The 19,885-nt window shown below is 47.1% G+C and overlaps 1 protein-coding gene across 1 annotated transcript in view; it reads left to right on the forward strand.

Moving 5' to 3' along the window:
* The window catches only part of VPS9D1 (VPS9 domain containing 1), a 436,405-nt gene that overhangs the window by 235,911 nt on the left and 180,609 nt on the right, over positions 1 to 19,885 (forward strand). The window contains exon 10 of the mRNA XM_085640133.1: positions 9,282 to 9,787. Within this exon, the coding sequence (XP_085496259.1) occupies positions 9,282 to 9,787 (506 nt within the window). The remainder of the gene's footprint in view (positions 1 to 9,281; positions 9,788 to 19,885) is intronic.

Genomic DNA, 19,885 nt, shown 5'->3' on the forward strand with positions numbered 1-19,885 from the left:
CCGTTGCGTACATGTCCCGCAAACTCAACGACGCCGAACGCAACTACCATATTGCGGAGAAGGAGCTTCTCGCAATCAAGGACGCCTTCACCGAATGGAGGCATTGGTTGATGGGGGCAAGACATGTGGTATCGGTGTACACGGACCATCGGAATCTACAGTTCATGACGGCCACAAGACACCTTTCTCCCAGGCAGCTGCGGTGGATGATCTTCTTTGCGGGGTTCAACTTCCGCATCACATATCGGCCGGGGACGGAAAACCGGAAGGCGGACGCCCTGTCCCGTCAATCTGCAGTTAAGGAACCATTGCCTGCGACCGAGCGTTCCATCATTTCCCCGAGGATGATATTGGGGGTTATCCAACTGGATACTTTCCTGAGGGGAATAAAGAGAGGGATCAGGTCATTCGCATGGCGGAGGTGGCTCCTCAGTCACAGAGAATGGCAGCTGAAGGACGGGATACCCCTGAAGGGCAGGTGCCTGTTGATACCCACGCCTAGGCTAAGGAAACAAGCATTCATCTGGTGCCATGACTCTCCATGCGCAGGTCATTTGGGCTTTGAAAAAATGGTGGTTAGCATGGGACGGCATTTCTGGTGGCCAACCATGAGAGTGGATGTCAGGAGGTGGGGACAGGAGTGTCCTACGTGTGCTACCATGAAGGCCGACCATGGCCGAACCCAAGGGCTCTTACATCCACTTCCGACCCCGGATAGACCATGGGATAGCATATCACTGGACTTCGTGGTGGGCCTACCGGTAGACCAGGGGATGACGGCAATACTGGTGGTGGTGGATTACTTGACGAAAATGGGGCACTTCATCCCCTGCAAGAGAGTCCCTACGGCCGGGGAATTGGCGTCACTACTCCTAAAGAATGTGGTACGACTGCATGGATTACCTGGGGTGATCGTGTCGGACCGGGGGTCGCAGTTTACTGCGCAATTCTGGAAGACTTGGTGCACTGCGCTGCATGTTAAGACCGCCCTGTCCACCAGCTACCACCCTCAAACGGACGGCCAAACCGAGCGCCTGAACCAAACGCTCAAACAGTATCTGCGATGTTTTGTGGACCAGGGCAGGGAAGAATGGGTCGACTTGCTATGGGTTGCAGAGATAGCCTATAACAACGCCACTCACAGCTCCACACAGTCATCTCCGTTCTATAGCAACTATGGCCAACATCCCAGGTTCTTGCCATTTCTACATCCGTTCAGAGAGGACAGGATTCCCGCCACAGCGGACAGGGTGGCACACATAAAAGACACGTTGATGCGCTCAAGGGCTGTCCTAATAGAGGCCAAGAGACGATACAAGGCTGCGGCCGACAGGAAGAGAAGGCCCGGGCCACTGTACCGCACTGGAGACTACGTCTGGATATCCACAAGAAACATGAGGTTTCGAAAGAACAGTGTGTTCCATCCCAAGTACATGGGCCCCTATCGCATTACCAAGTGTATGGGTCCCGTGAACGTGAAGGTGTGCTTGCCCCAGTCATTGCGGATACACCCTGTCTTTCATGTATCATTGCTCAAACCAGCACCCTCCAAGCCGTCTGGGACACCTAGGCCGGTATGCGTGGAGTCGGAGGTGGAGTATGAAGTGTCGGGCATACGGGCGTCCAAATGGCGCAGGGGGAAGCTGTGGTACCTGGTTGCGTGGAAAGGCTATGGCCCGGAGGAGCAATCATGGGAACCGGCTGAAGGGGTTCATGCTCCGCGCTTGGTCTCCTTGTTCCATCGGCGTTTTCCTGCCAGCGCTGGACCCGTGGGGAGCCGCTGAGAGGGAGGATGTACTGTCAAGAATTCCTGTCATGCGAGGGGAGGAAAACGGTAACCAGCGTAAACGGACTACATCTCCCAGGATGCTTAGCGGTTGAGAGGTTATGTAAACAGGAGAGCTGTTACATAACTCAAGGAAAACACGCCCTTATGTAAACAGGAGAGCTGTTACATAACTCAAGGGAAAACACGCCCTTATGTAAACAGGAGAGCTGTTACATAACTCAAGGAAAACACGCCCTATAAAGGGAGGAACCGGGAGGTACAAGGCTGTCGGATATTGTGTTTACACCGACGTACCTGCTTCGTGAAGAGCAGTGTTCCGGAGTGGTGCTCCAGTAAGGCAAGAACGGAGGTAGGTCGAGTCGTTACTCCCTGGGCCGTGTCTTGCCCCATCGTCACCTGTGAAGGACCCGGAAGCTCTACCGGTCAACCATTGAGCTTCGCTTTTTGACTCGGCTGAGTCAAAGCGCAGTGGCGCTTTTGCTGGTTGGAGTCGTAACTCCCAGCCCGACCAGAGATACAGGGACTGCCAGCTGTAACGCACACCAGGAGGTGTTTGCCGCGTTACAGACTCGGAAGTCCACAGGATCGATCGAGCGGCTGCTCTCGGTTCAGTCTTCTTGCTTTTGATTGGGGTATCGGTGACGCATCACCAGGAGGTGACTCCGCGTCCCGGTGCAGTCGGAGGAAGAGGTTGAGCGGCTGCTCCCTTCAGGTAGAGACCCCGGCTGGGTGTTTCCCTGACTCCTCGATTCTCCCCAACACTCGTCGTGCCCCTCACAGCCTACCGATTGGCATTGTCGGCCATTTCATTTCTGCCCTCTGTTGGCATACGCCGGGATCGGCGTATATGCAGAGGACGGTTAGGACCATCCGTGCTGTGGGCTGGTAACGTACTTAGCCTGGAGGATTCCAGTGACTATAACTTTTGTTTATTCGTTGTATTGTTTTTGCCTTCATTAAAATAACTAACCCTTCACAAGTGGTTGCGTCCTCATTATCGTGTCTGTTAAACGATCCTGAGACGTTCAGGGCGTTACAGCTACAGAGTTGGTGATGCATCAGGAAGATAGTGGCAAGCCTGGACTGGAGCTGGGAATACAAGGTGTTGGTAAGAGTTCTGTCATGATCTGGTGTAACAGCTGAACCCCACAGGGCCCCCCTGAGCGCCACAGTTATTTATTTATTTGAAGAGTTTTATATAGCGCTAGCTAGACTCTGAGGTATCTGAGCGCTTTACATGAATGTGGAGTAAGAAAACAGTTGTACATAGTTACATCAGTTACCAGAGAATAAATAACACAAAAACAAGTCCCATGGAGCATGGAGGGTGAATGGGGAGGGTAATTGAGTCAAGAAGCTGGAAAACGGACCAAGTTAGGCAAACCGGCAATGGAAGACAGTACATCAGGGGACCCTCAAAGTCAAAGTCCACGAGCACACAGTCCGGTTGGGGTCACGGATTCACATTATCCGGGGCCAGACTCGCTCTCTGCGTCAGTGCACCATAGATAGTGGAGAGTTCCAGAAGGATGGGGTGAAAAAGGGTGTCTCGCAGTGGCCATCCTTATCAAAAGGGGTGTAGGCGTCCCGAGGTGTGGTCGACTTGATGCAGTAGACAGGCTGGCGACACCAAGACGTAGACCGGCGGCATGCAGTGACCTTAGTAACCGGTCAAAGCCGTCAAGATGGAGGACATGATGGCAGGATGGGAGAATCCTGATATTAATTCCCCCAAAGGGCTAACCCCGGGTTTACAACACAGAGCCCAAACAAGAAATTAATTCCAAATCATTCAACAAATGTGAATGATTCAGGCTGTTGCTTCAACTGCACTGTGGAACAATAACTTGGAAGATGTTGTTTAACCAGGGCTCTCTTGTTTTTATAATTCCAGAAATCAGTCGTGTTCATTATGATTGATATCAGAGTGACCAACTGATTGACACACAGGTTGTTCTTAGGATGAGTTACTGGGGTCTGAGATCATGCACTTCCGGTGCCAGGACTGTGCTTCAGAAACGTTGCAGCCATTAGACCCAGAAGATTCTGCATGGCTAGACATTTCTCTGGAAATCTTGCGGACGTCAGAGTAAAGAACCTCTCTTGAGCCTAAGTTGCTGATGAGAATGGCAATACCAAAGGGGATGATGGATGGAGCGTTTGAGCAAATCAAACACTCACCCCCAGTCAACTGATCTGGGTTTAATCCATCCTCATTCTTTAGCTCACTCCACCACCCCAGTTCAGACATCACCATATGCAAATCAGTCTAACCCTGTGCCTCATGGGAACAGTCCAGCCGAACTGCCAAGCCATGTCTTCCCTGGACTGGAAACAAGCATCCTGGGACCGGTTTCGGGTTCATAACCCTCATCAGCCAGGCTATCTTGAATCCAGTGGCAAAGTGAGCAAGGGACCCACGTCTGGGCATACCCTGCCAACCTAGGGCGAATAAAGCAATACCAAAGGGGATGATGGGGGTGAGTGTCTGAAAAGTTTCAGCGCTCCGTCCATCATCTCCTTGTGTTTGCTTTGTTTGCCCTAAATTGGCAGGGTATGCCCAGACGTGGGTCCCTTGCTCACTTTGCCACTGGATTCAAGCTAGCCTGGATGATGAAGGGTGTTACCCAGATACCGGTCCCAGGATGCTTGTTTCCGGTTCAGGGAAGACCTGGCTTGGCAGTTCGGCTGGACTGTTCCCATGAGGCACAGGGTCAAGACTGATTTGCATATGGCTGAGTCCGAAATGAGGTGGCGAAGTCAGCTAAAGAATGATGATGGATTCAACCCAGATCTGTGACTGGGGGTGAGTGTCTGAAAAGTGTCAGCGCTCCGTCCATCATCTCCTTGTGTTTGCTTTGTTCACCCTAAGTCGGCAGGGTATGCCCAGACGTAGGTCCCTTGCTCACTTTGCCACTGGATTCAAGCTAGCCTGGATGATGAAGGGTGTTAGCCAGAAACCGGTCCCAGGATGTTTGTTTCCGGTTCAGGGAAGACCTGGCTTGGCAGTTCGGGCTGGACTATTCCCATGAGGCACAGTGTCAAGGCTGGTTTGCATATGGCTGGGTCCGAAATGAGCTGGCGAAGTGAGCTAAAGAATGATGACGGATTCAACCCAGTTCTGTAACTGGGGTGAGTGTCTGAAAAGTTTCAGTGCTCCGTCCATCATCTCCTTGTGTTTGCAAAGGTAAATCAAAGCATTGAACAATTATTTTGTCGTGTTTCAAAGGTCTTTGTACCTCTGCCACCGGAATGTTAGGCTGTTTCCTTATTGAAGAGTCTACAAGATCAGCTAATCTGATAGAATGGGATGCCTTGAAGGTGGTGGTACGTGGGTCGTCGATAGGACGGTTAGTGGGGGCCAGGCAGGAGACACACCAACGACTTTTGAACATCGAACGACGACTGAACACACTTGAACATGAGGCAGTGACAGACCCCGATAAAAAAGTAGCACTACAATCTGCCCATATTGATCATGCGGACGCACTGGAGACACTACGGACAATAGACCACAAAGCATTCCTACAGAGAAAACACGCGGAGGCGGATAGGTCGGGTGCTCTGCTCGCCCGCATAGTTCGGGACAGACCGGATACACCAATCATAACCAAAATATGTACACCCACCGGACATATAGTCAATACACAAAAAGAAATAAACACTGCCTTTTATGCACATCTTAGAACGCTCTACGCACCACCCATCCCTGTGGAGGACTCCTTGATAACGGAGTTCCTACAAGATCTCCCCTTCCCGAAATTCCCTGAAACTGTACAAAAAGCCATAGATGGCCCCATAACCCAACAAGAAATCCGAGATGCGATTAAGGGCCTGCATCGCAATAAAGCACCAGGGATGGATGGACTACCAGTGGAATTTTACCATACATTCCAAGAGACCATAGTATCCACACTAGAATCAGTATACAAACTTGCCTTTGAAACTGGTCACCTTCCACATTCCACCATGCAAGCACTGGTCACATCGATACCCAAACCGGGTAGGGATGGTTTAGAGATGTCTAATTACAGACCCCTCTCCTTGCTAGCTACGGAATATAAAATTCTAAGTAAGGCCCTCGCTAATCGTATACAACCACACCTTAATAAACTCATACATGAGGACCAATGCGGGTTTCTACCAAACTGCAGCACATCCCTTAATACTAGACGGTTACACCACGTAATGACAGCTGCTCCGCCTGCGTACCAGTTTGCGGGCTGCATAGCATTAGACCTCCAGCAGGCCTTTGATTCCCTTTCTTGGGACTTTATGTTTGCGACATTGCAGCGGTTTGGGTTACCGGACACATATCTCAAATGGGTTCGCCTATTATATACATCCCCTACAGCCAGAGCACGCACTGGCAGTTACATCTCCGAGCAATATTCTATTTATAGGGGCACCAGACAGGGATGCCCACTGTCTCCGCTGCTGTTTGTGCTCGCGCTGGAGCCCCTGGCTATTGCGCTCAGAGGCTCGGCGGACCAAATCGGCATCCCCATTAACGGTACAGACCACTTGCTATCCATTTACGCAGATGACATACTACTGTATTTACGAGATCTGACGGCAGTCAATAACCCTCTTCCCGAGATGTTTGCCAACTTTGAACGCCTTTCAGGTCTGGCTATCAACCCTGAGAAATCTGCCGCCTATTTCTTCCGGGAAACACTAGACCACAACACTCTGCAGTTTGGTGACTACACACTACCAGTGGCCCCCACCACCTTTAAATATTTGGGCATACATGTATACAGAACGCAGACGGATCAAATTGACGGTAACATTGGGCGAGCAATAACGTCCCTGCGCGCCAGTGTGGACTTCTGGTCATCGCTACCTATATCGGTGATGGGTAGAGTCGCCATCTCGAAGATGGTTATATTACCCCGCCTATTATATTACTTTGTAAATTTGCCCGTCGTCCTCCCACTGTCCATTTTTAAAACACTTAATACTATACTGGTAAATCTCATCTGGGGCGCAGGTCGCAGACGAATGAGCCTGCGGAGGCTTCAACTGAACACCCGAAGTGGTGGTCTGGGAGTCCCCGACTTTAGGGCCTATTACTACGCTAGTCAGCTCCAGTGGTTTTCGTACTGGAGTGCCGGGAAAAATCTGCAGGAGATCGGATCTACACCCCATACATTAGACCGGGGGGAACTGCACTTCTTACTATTGCCTAGGGCAAAAATCCCTGCGGATAGCCCTCCTCTATTGACGACAGCTCTACGGTGCTGGAGAAGGGCGTTGTCATACACCTCCCCAGCCACCCCTTACGCACCGAACATTCCCTTCTTGGGGATTCCCACACCACAAGGTAGACTCACTAAAACCAGATTGCGGGACTGGGCGGACGCTGGAGTAGACGACGTCGGGGCTTTCTTTGGCGATGGTACTCTGTTAGACCACGATCTTTTCCGGCAGTATACAGGTGCACCACCACGCTTATATTTACTACACGCTACTGTGTCCCACTATATTAAACGCGCCTGGGCCCCACAGAGGAATGAACCCCCACAACATAATCTAGTACATCTCCTGTATTATATGGGGAATGGGGGACACCTGGTCAGATGGTTGTACACATGCAGCAGTTACACTCACGGCCCTTAGGGCACGTTGGTCCGAGGATTCCAATAGTGAACTTACGGATAAAGCCTGGGACTGTGTGGTCGAACACCCCAAAAAAGTATCACGTAACGCAAGACTGAAGTTTATACAGATGATGATCCTCCATAGAGCATACCTTACCCCGGAGAGGATTCATCGTATATTTCCAGAATCCCTGCATCATTGCCCCCGCTGTAGGGGGGATGAGGCAGACTTCCTCCATATGCTATGGTCCTGTCCCTGCCTTAGTGACTATTGGGTAGGAGTCCGAGACGCCTTGAGTGCAGTCACAAGACTCCCTATCCCGGACGACGCATTATATTGTCTCGCAGGCCTCCGCAGACGCACAAAAGTGCAGAAAGTACAGCTACGGTTTGTAGACCTGGCCCTTATCTTGGCAGTTAGAGCTCTTACCATGCGATGGAAGTCTCCTAGGAGTCCTGCGGTATCCACGTGGCAGACTGACATGATTCAGTGGGGGAGGGCGGAGGGTGCAGGTCTTCGCAGGGAAGAGGATAGGGGGCTAAGGAAACAGCCCATCTCGATGGACTGGGAGGCTATGCTGCTTAAGCTAGAATTACTCGATCTACTACCCCCACAGAATATCTCAACCCATTAGCACACAGGATTCCTATATGACCCTTTAACTAGAGGTTTTGAGACCCAAACACAGATTTGCTAACCCGAGGGCACTGCTATCCTTTGAGTTCTATATCATGACGCCACAGATTGATACTTAGAGAAACCAAAATACGACTGACCAGGAGTGGGGAGCGGGTGGGCTAGGGAGGGAGGGAGGGTATGTTTAATGGGGTTTCCTTGTTGATTGGAATATAATTGTCTTATATTGTCGTTTTATATTGTCAGATCCTACTGTTTCGATATTAGCGTCGCTACTGGAGATCACTAGCTTCGATTTTATCGTTCAAGAAATGACACTTATAGTAATTATGAATAGTATGTATAATGTTATTAATATGAAAACAAAAGACTGCCTCTGTAGGATGACTATTGCATTTCAGAACTGTTAAAGTCATCAATAAAGTGTGTTAAAAAAAAAAAAAAGAAGAGTCTACAAGATCAGCACCATCACAGCCTGGTACCTGTAATTCGCCTATGCAAGGATATACCTTGTTGCATGTATTGATAGAAACCTCTTTTGTTGTTAAGTCAGGATCTTCTTTGCATTGAACTACAGTTTCCAACAACATGGTGTTTGAAAAGAACTAATGAATAGGCCTTGAAGCATTCTTTTTGAATGTAGACATTTCAGGCTGTGAATGCTTGAGGTAAAGAAGGTCTTGAAGCATTCTGTTTGAATGTAGACATTTCAGGCTGTGAATGCCTGAGGTAAAGAAGGGCCCTAGTACTTTCTGGAGTTTTCACTCGACTGACCATGGATGTATTTTCTGGTTCACTGGTATCAACAATTGTTCGCTGTCCACGTATGAGAGAGTGGGAAAGGAAAATACATGAAACTGATACCGCCAGGGTACTTATATGCGGCTCCACTTCATCACCTCCAGGCCAGTTTAGAGTCCCTGCAGCAGAGCGACACAACTGCACCCATCAGTGCTTGGGAGCCCTGCTTCAAAATCTCCAGATCCATTCTGGCAAGTGGAGGATATTCTAAGGCAAAGAATCTGCGGTTAGACTATCCACCAGAATGAGAATTACCGTAGGTAATTAACTTGTTCTTCAGTATCCTTACTACTATCATAAACATTAGATGCAAGAAGTACAAAAACTCGAATTGTTACAGTACGCAGATACCTAACTGTGCATGTAATTATAAACTCAATAGTTGAATTTGTGTCTGCACCTGTATTGTCACTTTCATTATTTTAACAAATGTGTTTGTTTTTTGTAAAAGCTTCCACGATCACCCTGTTTCCCAACTTCTGAGGAACCTGCAATACCGAATCTACTGCAAACTTTACCCTGTCATAAGCAAGACTTCCACGGATCCACCAAAGACTTCTAACATCTCTGCCCTGTCACGCAGCACCCAGGAACTACTGCGGCCCATGCCAGCTGGCCACCGTCTGAAGTCCTCCCAGAGTTTACATTGTATCACATCCGTCCAAGAGAATAACAGAATCAACAAGCAGGGAATGAGGCACAGCCTGTCCACAATGCCCCTAATAGAGGACCTGAGTGTTATTGACCAGGCAGTGGAGCAGGACATTGAGGATCAGTTGTTGCACAGGACTGAGGACAGACCGCAGAAAGACATTGAAAGCCCTTTTGAAGATCTAGGCCCCCTTGTGTTGGAAACTGCGGTGAAAGGACTTACTGCCCCCATCGAAACAAAAATGGAAGTGCTAACTGCAGATGAGCACCTGAAGATGATTGTGAAAGACATCCACAGTGCAATAGGTGAGCTTTATTTGGGAATATCATTATAAACAGCAAAGGCCTGGGAAAGGTATTTGTTTTGAGTTTCTTGTCTAGCACAGACAACTGTTAAAATAATGATTGTTTTCAGAGACTTTTAGTAATTGCCGCTACTCCTGCGTACAGGCTGTCCCATATTACTACCCCGTCCAGGGACCAAGGACTATTTCTATAGCTGCTCAGTAGAGCTTTGGAAGCCTAGTAGCACATTCACCTGCATAAGTGATCAGTGTGCATCAGAACTGACTTCTGGCGAGCTCAGCAGCCTTCTACACTCAGTCCCTGCCCTATCTTTTTCTCTGGAGATTTTCTCTTACCTGATGTCCCTCTTCTTCACTCAGTCTGGGTAGTCATATCACAGTACTCACTGACCTCTTGCAGCAGCTGATCCACATAAGGCATTTACTGCTTGCCTCTTTGCTACCACTTGAGTGGTGGATTTCACCTCTAGGAACAGGAGTCAAGAGCTGGGCGTAGGTGCTCTGCAACTGGGCACTGTTCCCAGCAGCCTCTTTGCCTGATAGCCTCTTTACACAGTGCCTCTCAGTCTGGAGTTAAGTTTCTTGGCCCTATACAGCCGATATGATAAACCCAGCAAGTGTGAATACATTAAGCCATGCAATCCAGTATCTGACAACCAGTTTATTTCAATCAGATTCATATTGTCCCAGGAAAGGGTAGCAGATGTCTGGGAAACGTAAGCTATTCAGGGGCGTAGTCCGCCTGTAAGCATCGTCCTTTGCAGTCCCAGCCTGTTAAGGACCATACAACACCTGCCTCCTCTTTTTCCTCTACAGTGGAACTCAGTTTCTGTTCAGTGAGGGGCAAATTGAGAAGATGGCTGCTAGGTAACCAAGTAAGACGCCTCATTACAGGCGGAAGTGAAAGAAGATAAACTCTCCCTTTTACCCAAGGCCCATGTAGCACAGAAAGAAGCAAAGCGCCTACAGGTAACCACCCCAGCTGAGTTTGCTTCTCGTTCCAGCCATCAGCAGCAATCTTTATTTTTTAACCCATATTTATTGGCGTTTCTGAAGACCAAGTGAGCTATGAAGAAAAGACCGATCTGCAGATAAGCAAATAGGATAACATGAGTCAGCTCGAGCAATCAAGTGTCTGAATACCTTCGCCAACCAGAAAGGTGGGGAGCAAGAACAAGAAGAAAAAAAAAAGAAAAGAGGGGGAGAAGGAGAATTAGAAGTGGCAGTGCAAAATGAAGTGCGACTAGATTACTAGTGGGGTAACTGACTAATGCTTTGCGAATTCTCGGACAATCAATACACTCTGACTTAGTTCTGTTATGGACCTGAAGATTTGAGAATCCCAGAAGCTTATCCAAAGCTGTTTAAAGAGTTTACCATGGTAGGGTGTCATTTCTTGATCCCCTTTTCAAAGTGTGTAACAGATTATCCCTATCTCCCACAATTGGGCACTTGGTCAAGCCTCTAAACTCTTCCCTGCATACTGCTGTCCTCTCAGCCTCATCCCACTTAAGGGTGGCCTGGTGCCATGTGACAAACATGGCGGTGAGAACTATAGCCTTCCATCTCCTAGTGATTGCTTTTTTAACTAGGACTAAAGTCAGGAAGAGAAAGCGGGCAGCCACTTTGTCCTTTCTGGGCCATTTAGAGATTCGAAGGGCGCACACCTCCCAGCAATTCAGGTTAGCTAATCAATTTACGACAGTCAACTTGCCCACAACCGCAGACCATCAGGCAGCCAAAAGACAGACAATCAATAACGATATAGAAATTCATCAAAGGTGCGGTGCAGCAAGTAATAGGAGGTGGTGGCAAAGGCAAAGGCTTTATTGGCTTTATCGAAGGTGAAGCATGCCCAGTGTAAAATATTAAAGTGTGTATATTTTAACCTGCCATTTCATGAAGTGGTGTGTTGATATTTTACCAAATCCCCTACTTATTGTCATGTAGTGCTCTGCCTACCTCGGCTTCTCATATATCGCGCAGATGCTGGAATGTTAAGTGCACGTGTTGCTGAAGTGCTCCATACAACTTGCTAATTCGCTTCATGCCAGTTCCCAACACAAATAAGGTATGCACCACAGGGGTCTTCAACCAGTAGCTCGTGAGCTACTGTAGCTCTCCAGCTACCTCTGAGTAGCTCACCTGTGTGCAGCCCAGCTTATTAAAGTAGAAAGCATTTGCATGGTTGAATTATTATACATATCATTTTTTTAAAATTATACAACACAGATAATATTAGTAGATCTCAATGGGCCCGATTAACAAAAGGAATCTGAGACAAAATCCTAACTTTACGACTTTCGGTATTCACAAAGGGCATTTAGGAGTAGTAAAGTTAGGATTTTGTCTCAGTTAAACTTAGGTTTTGGTCTTAAGTTTAACTTCAGTAAAACTTAAGTTTAACTGAGACAAAATCCTAACCTTACTACTCCTAAATGCCCTTTGTGAATACCAAAAGTCATAAAGTTAGGATTTTGTCTCAGATTACTTCTGTGAATCGGGCCCAATGCGTTTCATTGAACATAAGTAGCTCTCAGCACAGAAAAGGTTGGAGACCCCTGCACCAGTCAATATGTCTTGGGTTCTGTGCCTGTAATGTGACATTTAGCCTTAAGTTCCTTAACCATGAGCCGATATGTCAGGAACTACGCTTGGTCAAACTGTTCTTGGAGCACCTCATATGAAAGGAGCTGGCCTTCCTGAATCAAGTCCCCCAGTGAAGTGAAGCACACATTCTCCCAACACCTCAGATCTACAGCTGTTGGTGACTGATGTACGTGGGCAAGAGAAACAAGGCTATTGCAGGAACATAGGGTACTGTATGCCTGATGAGAAGCTGGCTGAGTATAAAGCAGCTCAGAACCGTGTACAACAATTAGGGCAGTCCGCACACAATCTTAGAGCCCCGGAAAAGCAGTCTGCGTATTCCTCCAAGTCACAGAGGGACTCCACTAGAGCATTTCTCTTACTATGAATGTCTCGAAAAGCAACAGCTCATCCATTGGAGCTGCGCTGCCAGGTTAAAATGTTTAAAGTTCGGAGCGACCAGCTCATCCTGGTTTGCATGGAGATTCTGTTTGGCCAAAGCGATCCTACGCTGGCCGCTGCTCCATATTAGTTCTCCTAAGCTGAGCATCTAGGTCTTGAAAGAACGTCTTTGTGATGGGACAGGGGAGGTTGGCAAAGTAGTACTGGAGGCCGGGCAGCATCACCATTTTAGCCAAGGTGATACTCCCCATGACCGATTAAGAAAACATCCTCCAAAAAGTTACTTGCACCCTAATACTAGATACTACCCTGGTGAGGTTTTCGTCTTGGGATTCCCAGTCAGTGTGATTGATCCTAATCCCTAGATAGTGATAGGAGATATCCTTCCACGCAATCAGGCCATCTCCCAAATCAAAACAGGTCGGAATAATATCAGGGCACAGAGGGAAGAGGCAGGAGGCAGGAGTTTGACCAATTGACCTGTAGTCCGGAAGCAGGACCATACTCTTTAAGGGTGTGAGCTATGATCGTGTGATCACTCTTGATGTCTCTGATGTAGACCATAATATCATTGCATATAGAGATGTGGTTTGGGTTCTGTCTGCAAACGGGATGTCCAGGCGCACCCCTCTGGTCTTAATCTGTCAGCCAGAAGTTATATGGCTTGTGCGAAAAGTAAAGGGGACAGGAGGCACCCCTGTCGGAGTACCCTCCGAACCTTTAAAGGGGCAGATATTAGCAGACCCTCCAGACTCTTGCAGTAAGGCTCATGTAGAGCAACTGAAGGAGTCATATGATGTACTCCCCAAAATAAAATCTAGCCAGCCATGCGATCAAGTACTCCCAATACAGGTTGTCAAATGCCTTTTCCAGGTCAGGGACCAAGCAGACCGAGTGAGGCCAAGCCAGAGGCGGACAGCCCCATTATTCTGTAGAGTTTGTCTATGTTCAAGGGTGTGCTACTCCCAGGCACATAGCCATTTTGATCCAGTGGATTAAATTGGGGAGTGCCCGAAAAGATACAACTTGCCAAAACCTTGCAAAAAAATGTATAATCAAAATTCAGAATAACCATTTTTTCAGTAGGAAGATGGATCTGAGGGAGCACAACCTGCCTTACGTAACAACAATACCATCAGGGCCTCCCTAGGTGATTGCAGCAATACGTACTCGAAAGCTGCTGCCTCCTATAGAAGTAAATAAATTATCTGATCCTAATTACATTTATCCAAACCAGCTTCCTCTAAATCGAAGATGGGGGTGAGATATTACTTCTGACAATAAGGAAGAGTGTAAATGACAATATCAATTCTCATTACACACAATGAATCAGTTTGTACATACCCATAAACATACAAGTTTGTTTGCCAGATTGTCCTGGGCATCCAGACATGAGACTTTCTGTCCCCACCCCCGGGAGGAATCTATTCCTGAATAAGATGACATAATATCAGGGTAATATTATTTTGGTATGTGTATTTATGTAGTACAAAACTCACCTGGGAGGGTATACCGACGCTGAAGCAGGAGTTGAATGGGCAGAACCAGGGCTGCGGTTAGGTGGGTCCAGTGTTGTGTAATGCTTTGTATGTGCGCGTGAGAGGTTTGAAGAGTGCTCGTTTGTGGATTGGGAGCCAGTAGAGCTCTTTGAGATGTGGGATGATGTGATTGGGGGGTGGGAGGTTGACGGTGAGCCTGGCCGTTTAGTTTTGTATGGTCTGGAGTCTTCTGGTTAGTTGAGCATTCAGCACAGAGTTAATTTCTGTAATCCGGCTTACTGGTGATGAGGGCTTGAGTTACAGTTCCGCGAGTGTTAGTGGGGAGCCATTTAAAGATCTCCTTCAGCATCTTGAGTGTGTGGAAGCAGGTGGTAGAGACTGCGTTTACTTGGCCGGTCATAGTGAGTTGGCTGCGGATTACTAGTCTGAGGTTCTTTGTATGGATTGCTGGGAGGGATGTCCCAGAGCGAGGTGCCTTTACCAAAGATTACTACTTCCTTTTTATCTGTGTTGAGCTTTAGGCAGTTGCTTTTTATCCATCTGGTGTCTTCGGTTATGTAGGCAGAGAAATTGACCCAGGTATTTTTATGTAGTGCCAGCAATAGTATAAACAGGGTGTTGTCAGCATATGATATGATGTTGATACCGTGATCGTGGATGATGTTGGGGGGGTCATGTAGGCCTTGAACAGAGTGGGACTGAGTGAGGATCCTTGTGGAACTCTGCAGACGAGGTTGCCAGCGTCCGAGGCGAAGGGGGCCAGGCTGACCAACTGGGTGCAGCCTGTCAGGAAGTAGCAAATCCAGTGAGGTGAGGGAACTTGGAGGTTGGCTTAGTGAAGTCGTTGGATAAGGTTTGGGTGCGGACAGTGACAAAGGCTGAGGAAAGATCGAGTAGGATGAGGGCCGCGGTGTCACCTCTATCCATGATCATCAGGATGTCATTTATGGCAGTGATGAGGGTTGTCTCTGTCCTGTAGTTGGGCTTGACTCCGTATTGAGTGTTTGAGGAGGTGGTTGTCAGTGAGGTGGGTGGTTATTGTTTATAATATTTTACATTATTATGTTGGTAGATCTTGTTGCTTGAGGTGTTTGTAACTATGGCAAAGATTTCCTTGGCACTATTGGTGCTGCTCTCGATGCAGAACAGATCCATAGGCACTCTTGTCCATGTCATTCTGACTTTGTCTGCATCTGCATTCAAGTTCCTTGCAGTGATATTTGGTTAGCCTGATGTCTTCTGTGTACCACCTTGCTTGCGTTCTGGTTTTTGTGGCTTTGACCGGAGCAAGGGTATATGTACAGGTGGTGAACCAGGAGTTGGAGTTTGAGATTGATTCGAGGAGCTTGTTGTTGCGTCGTGGCTAGTGGTGGAGGAGTTCTGATGATCAGGATGTATCTGTGATCTTTTTTCAGTCCCCTCGTGAAGATGTGGTGATGGTGTTCCTGCGGTGATGTGGGACGGGTATGCTTAAGTGGATGAGGGTGTAATCCGACTAGGTGATCGGTGTAGGCTTGTCTACTGTAATATTGCTGAAGCTGGTGAAGATAGGGTCCAGTAAGTGTGGTGCGGCGTATATGGGTCCTTTTACTCACTAGTTGAGCCTGATGTTGGACAGGTCCTTGGGGAGGTAGGTCGTGTTGGGATTAGTGTGGTTCCCCAGGTGGTAGTTGAGGTCGCCTAGGAGGATGAAGATGCTGGCTTTGAGGATCATGGGGCGATGAAGTCTGTGATGGTGCTGCCGAAGTTGGAGCATGGTCAGAAGGGCAATAGGCAAGTGTACCACTCATGGTGTAGTAGGCAGTGATGAGGAGTTTGAAGGTGAAGTGTTCCACGTTGCAGGGGGTGCTTTCCTAGGTGGTGGAGCATTGGATGGATTCTTTGAAGATGTTTGTGATTCTGGCACCGGGTCTGTTTAACCTGCTCTTGCGATCTTGTATGCGGGAAGGGTTACCGTGGCAATGATTGGGGAAGACAAGAGAGTCAGACAGGTATTGGTCAGGAAGAGCAGATCCGTAGCAGATCCCCCATTTCGGTGGCTTGTTTAGTGAGGGAGAGAGTGTTGAGGAGTATGCAGGACAGGGAGGGGTGTGGTGTTTTAGTGGTCACGTGTGTAATTTTGTGTATTGATTGTGTTGGGTGTGTAAGGTTTGTGGGGGAGTGAGGTGAGCTTCTTTTCACAAGTGTAAAATTGTGTATTGTGAATAAAAAAGTGGCTTCACACTCATTAAAAAAGGCTATTTCTGCGTATCAGCTGAGCTTAAATTTACAGATAACTTTGTGAGTCAGGCCCTCAGTCTTTTAATCCTTTAAACTGCTGCATGTGCTCTCCAGTTCTATCCGATGGGTGTGTTTCATATTTATGCATCATGGGACTGGCGACTTAAGAAACATTAGTTGTTAAAGTGAAACACTGATACACCTACTATTTGACTGTCATTTCTTTCCATATTGATGCTCTTCCTGCTAGGAATGTGCTTTTAACTCACAAATCGAATGTGAATGAAGCTAAAAAGATGTCCTTTTTTTAAAGGTTTTGTGGTAAAAGGTTACAGAGATTCCATTGTAGCCAGAGCCAACCAAGCAGGTGTTGGCCTTTCCCACACTTCGATTAGAGCTTTTGATTAAACAATGCATCTAGATGGCATTCACTGACATATAGCTTAGCACTCTTTTTAAATTGTACACACATTGAAAAAATGCTTTTATATATTGCATCAAAGTATGTGCCTCATTCAGAAGGGGGCAATAACAGAGCATTGACTTTTCCGTCTCCTCTCGGTTACTCTGCCTCATTAAAAAGCGTGGAAACGCCTTTGTGTCTTGCGGCAGATCCTCAGCCGGTTCTGTCACCGGAAGCACGTGTGAAGCGGGTCAAAGGCGCACATGTTAGGTGGGATAACCACCAAAGGACCAGTGGCTACATGCGGTTGAAAGGCGTGGGACTTCCAGTATTGTATTTCTCTTTACTTTTTTTTCCCCGTTGCTGTTACATGAGGACACATTCATTTTTGGTTGGCACGGGAAGATTAAGTGATTTGCCCAGAACCACAGGATGTTGAGGGTCGTTGCCGAGACTCGAATCTGGTTCCCCAGATTTGAGGTCGACCGCTCTAGCCTTTAGGCTACATTCTCTTCCCAAAAATACAGTTCTAGGCAGGAATAAAGAATCAATGAGCCAGTTGTTCTAAGCACTGGTCACAAAATACTGGTTGCAGTTTGCAACCACAATTTTTGTGAACAGTGTTGTATTTTGCATACGGACCTATGCATTAATAGGTCGGTCTGCAACACACCAAATAGGGGGCCCCAGTCATAAATATTAATGAGGTAGGTCACAAATTACGATCCCCTACAATTCGCAGCAATCACATGGATGATGCTTGCTGGGGTCAATAGAGCAACACTCCCCTTCCAAATACTGATTTGGTATGTAGTGGCAAACCATAATTGCAATTCGGTAACATGTTACAGAATTACAGTGTGTCCGGTACATACCAAAAGCCCTTTTTGCAATGATACATGGCTCAAGTCTGCGAATTGGACCTTTTGCGAATGCAAAAAGCCTTAATACATCTGGCTCAGTGTCCTCACAATCTAGGAGAAAACTCCTAGAACATCAGTGATATTGGGTTTTTGTGGCTTATAAAAATAAATCCCCACTTTCTGCATTCGTTTTATCAAAACAAAAAAAACATGCTCGGATTTAACATGCTGCCGTGATATGGTGAACCAGGCAGCTTTCAGCAGTTTCATGTTGGTAAATGCATTTTCAGCAAACATTCCCTGCCCTTTCAGCAGCGAGCTCTAATTTTGGCGGGTGCGCTGCTGGCCCAAATGAGTGATAAAACTTTCAGAAAGCCCCTGTGCCGGGTGGAAAGAGGCTTCCTGGAACGCAAAGAAGAGAGGGCGGAGCTCAGCATTGGAATGACTGAGATGAGGCCCTTGTTGCAATTGTTGTGACATCTTGCAATGCATGCAGTTACTGTCTGTCTAGACTGAACATTAGCATGAACGGTGTTGCAATATTACATCATACTGAAATGAGACTTAGGGACAGACTTAAACAAATGCTTGAACGCCCATAATTCACATCCCATAATTCGCATCCCTTATCTCTTCAAATTTCTTTTTCATAATTGGAAGATTTGCGCACAGAAATGTAGTGTTCTGCTATTGTATTACCCCAGGTGCGTGCCGTGTTTGCAGTGGTGAAGAGAGCTATGTCACGTCATTTGCAACTGTGGTGTATCCCCTACTTCACAGCAGTGGTGGCATCTTTGATGTCTGAAAGGCACACGGGAGATGTTGTTCTAGTGCCACCAGAGGGCGGTGTTGGCTGTAACCCCGAGTCTCTTACTGAAACCTATCCATACACTGGAACCGGTACAGAATGTGTCTTTTCTATGAAGTGCAGGATATTGCATATTCTTTTAAAGCAAAGTGGTGTTCTAATAAGGTCGGTGCAATATGTATAGAAAATTGAACATAGGTGTAGGTAGAACAAACCTTATCGAATGATTTCCTAATAAGGGCTTAATCGTGTTATTATAAGGCTACATGTTCCAAATGTTATTTTCCCGAAATGATATGTCATTTTGGTTAGATGTGTTTTCATTGTTGATCTTTTAAGTAATAAATAATGCTACTTCTGATCCTTTAAACATAAGGCCCCTCTGCTGACCTTTGACATCATGCGCTTCTCTCCTGTTGGCTCTTCACACCATGCCTTATCAAAATGCTGACCTTTTGTACAACATTGGGTGCTAGGGCTGACCGTTTGTTCATACCTGGGGCCTCCTGACTGTTGAAAACATACATGAACCCACTCCTCACCTTTTACACCGCACACTGTTTTCCTGCTGACATTTTACACCGACATGGGCCTATCTGTGTCCTTTTATATCGTATATAACCCTATGGCTGACCTTTCAAACCATACATGCTCCTACTATTGACCTTTCACGCCATATATATCCCATCTGCTTAATTTGTATACTATACATAGTTATAATGCCGACCACCGGACCTCTATAGGGTCCTGCTGCTGACCTTTAAGTCTTACATGGCCGTACTGTTCATCATTTGCTCTGGTGCTTATGTGGCCGTCCTACTGACACTGGGCAACAGGCATGGTCTGACTCCTGACTTTTCACTCCATACATACATTAAAGACACGATGCTCCTGTAGATCCTACCTACACTTAGTGCCAAGCTACTGATCTTTTACAACATACATACTTGTAATACTAAACATTTGGTTTCTATACTGTACCCATAAAAGGTCAGCTGCTGATGTTGTAAATATATATGGTCCATCTGATGACTTTTGCCAATAAATGGCTCTACTGCCAATCCTCCCACCGCACATGGTCCTACTGCTGATGCTTTAAGTCATCAGTGGGCCGGTCACTAATGACGCTGAATGATATGACTCGCTTGACCGTCTACCGCTAGACCTATGGTGGACTCGTGGCATCTTGCATAATTGCTCTCCGGCACCATACTTTTTTCTACTCCTGATCTTTTGTAACATACGTAGACATACTGCTGACATTAAACACCACCTACTGCTGTTCAATGACGTAACCCATTTCAGGTGATACCGC

The sequence above is a fragment of the Triturus cristatus genome, chromosome 12 (assembly GCF_964204655.1).
Source record: "Triturus cristatus chromosome 12, aTriCri1.1, whole genome shotgun sequence".
Lineage (NCBI taxonomy): Eukaryota > Metazoa > Chordata > Amphibia > Caudata > Salamandridae > Triturus > Triturus cristatus.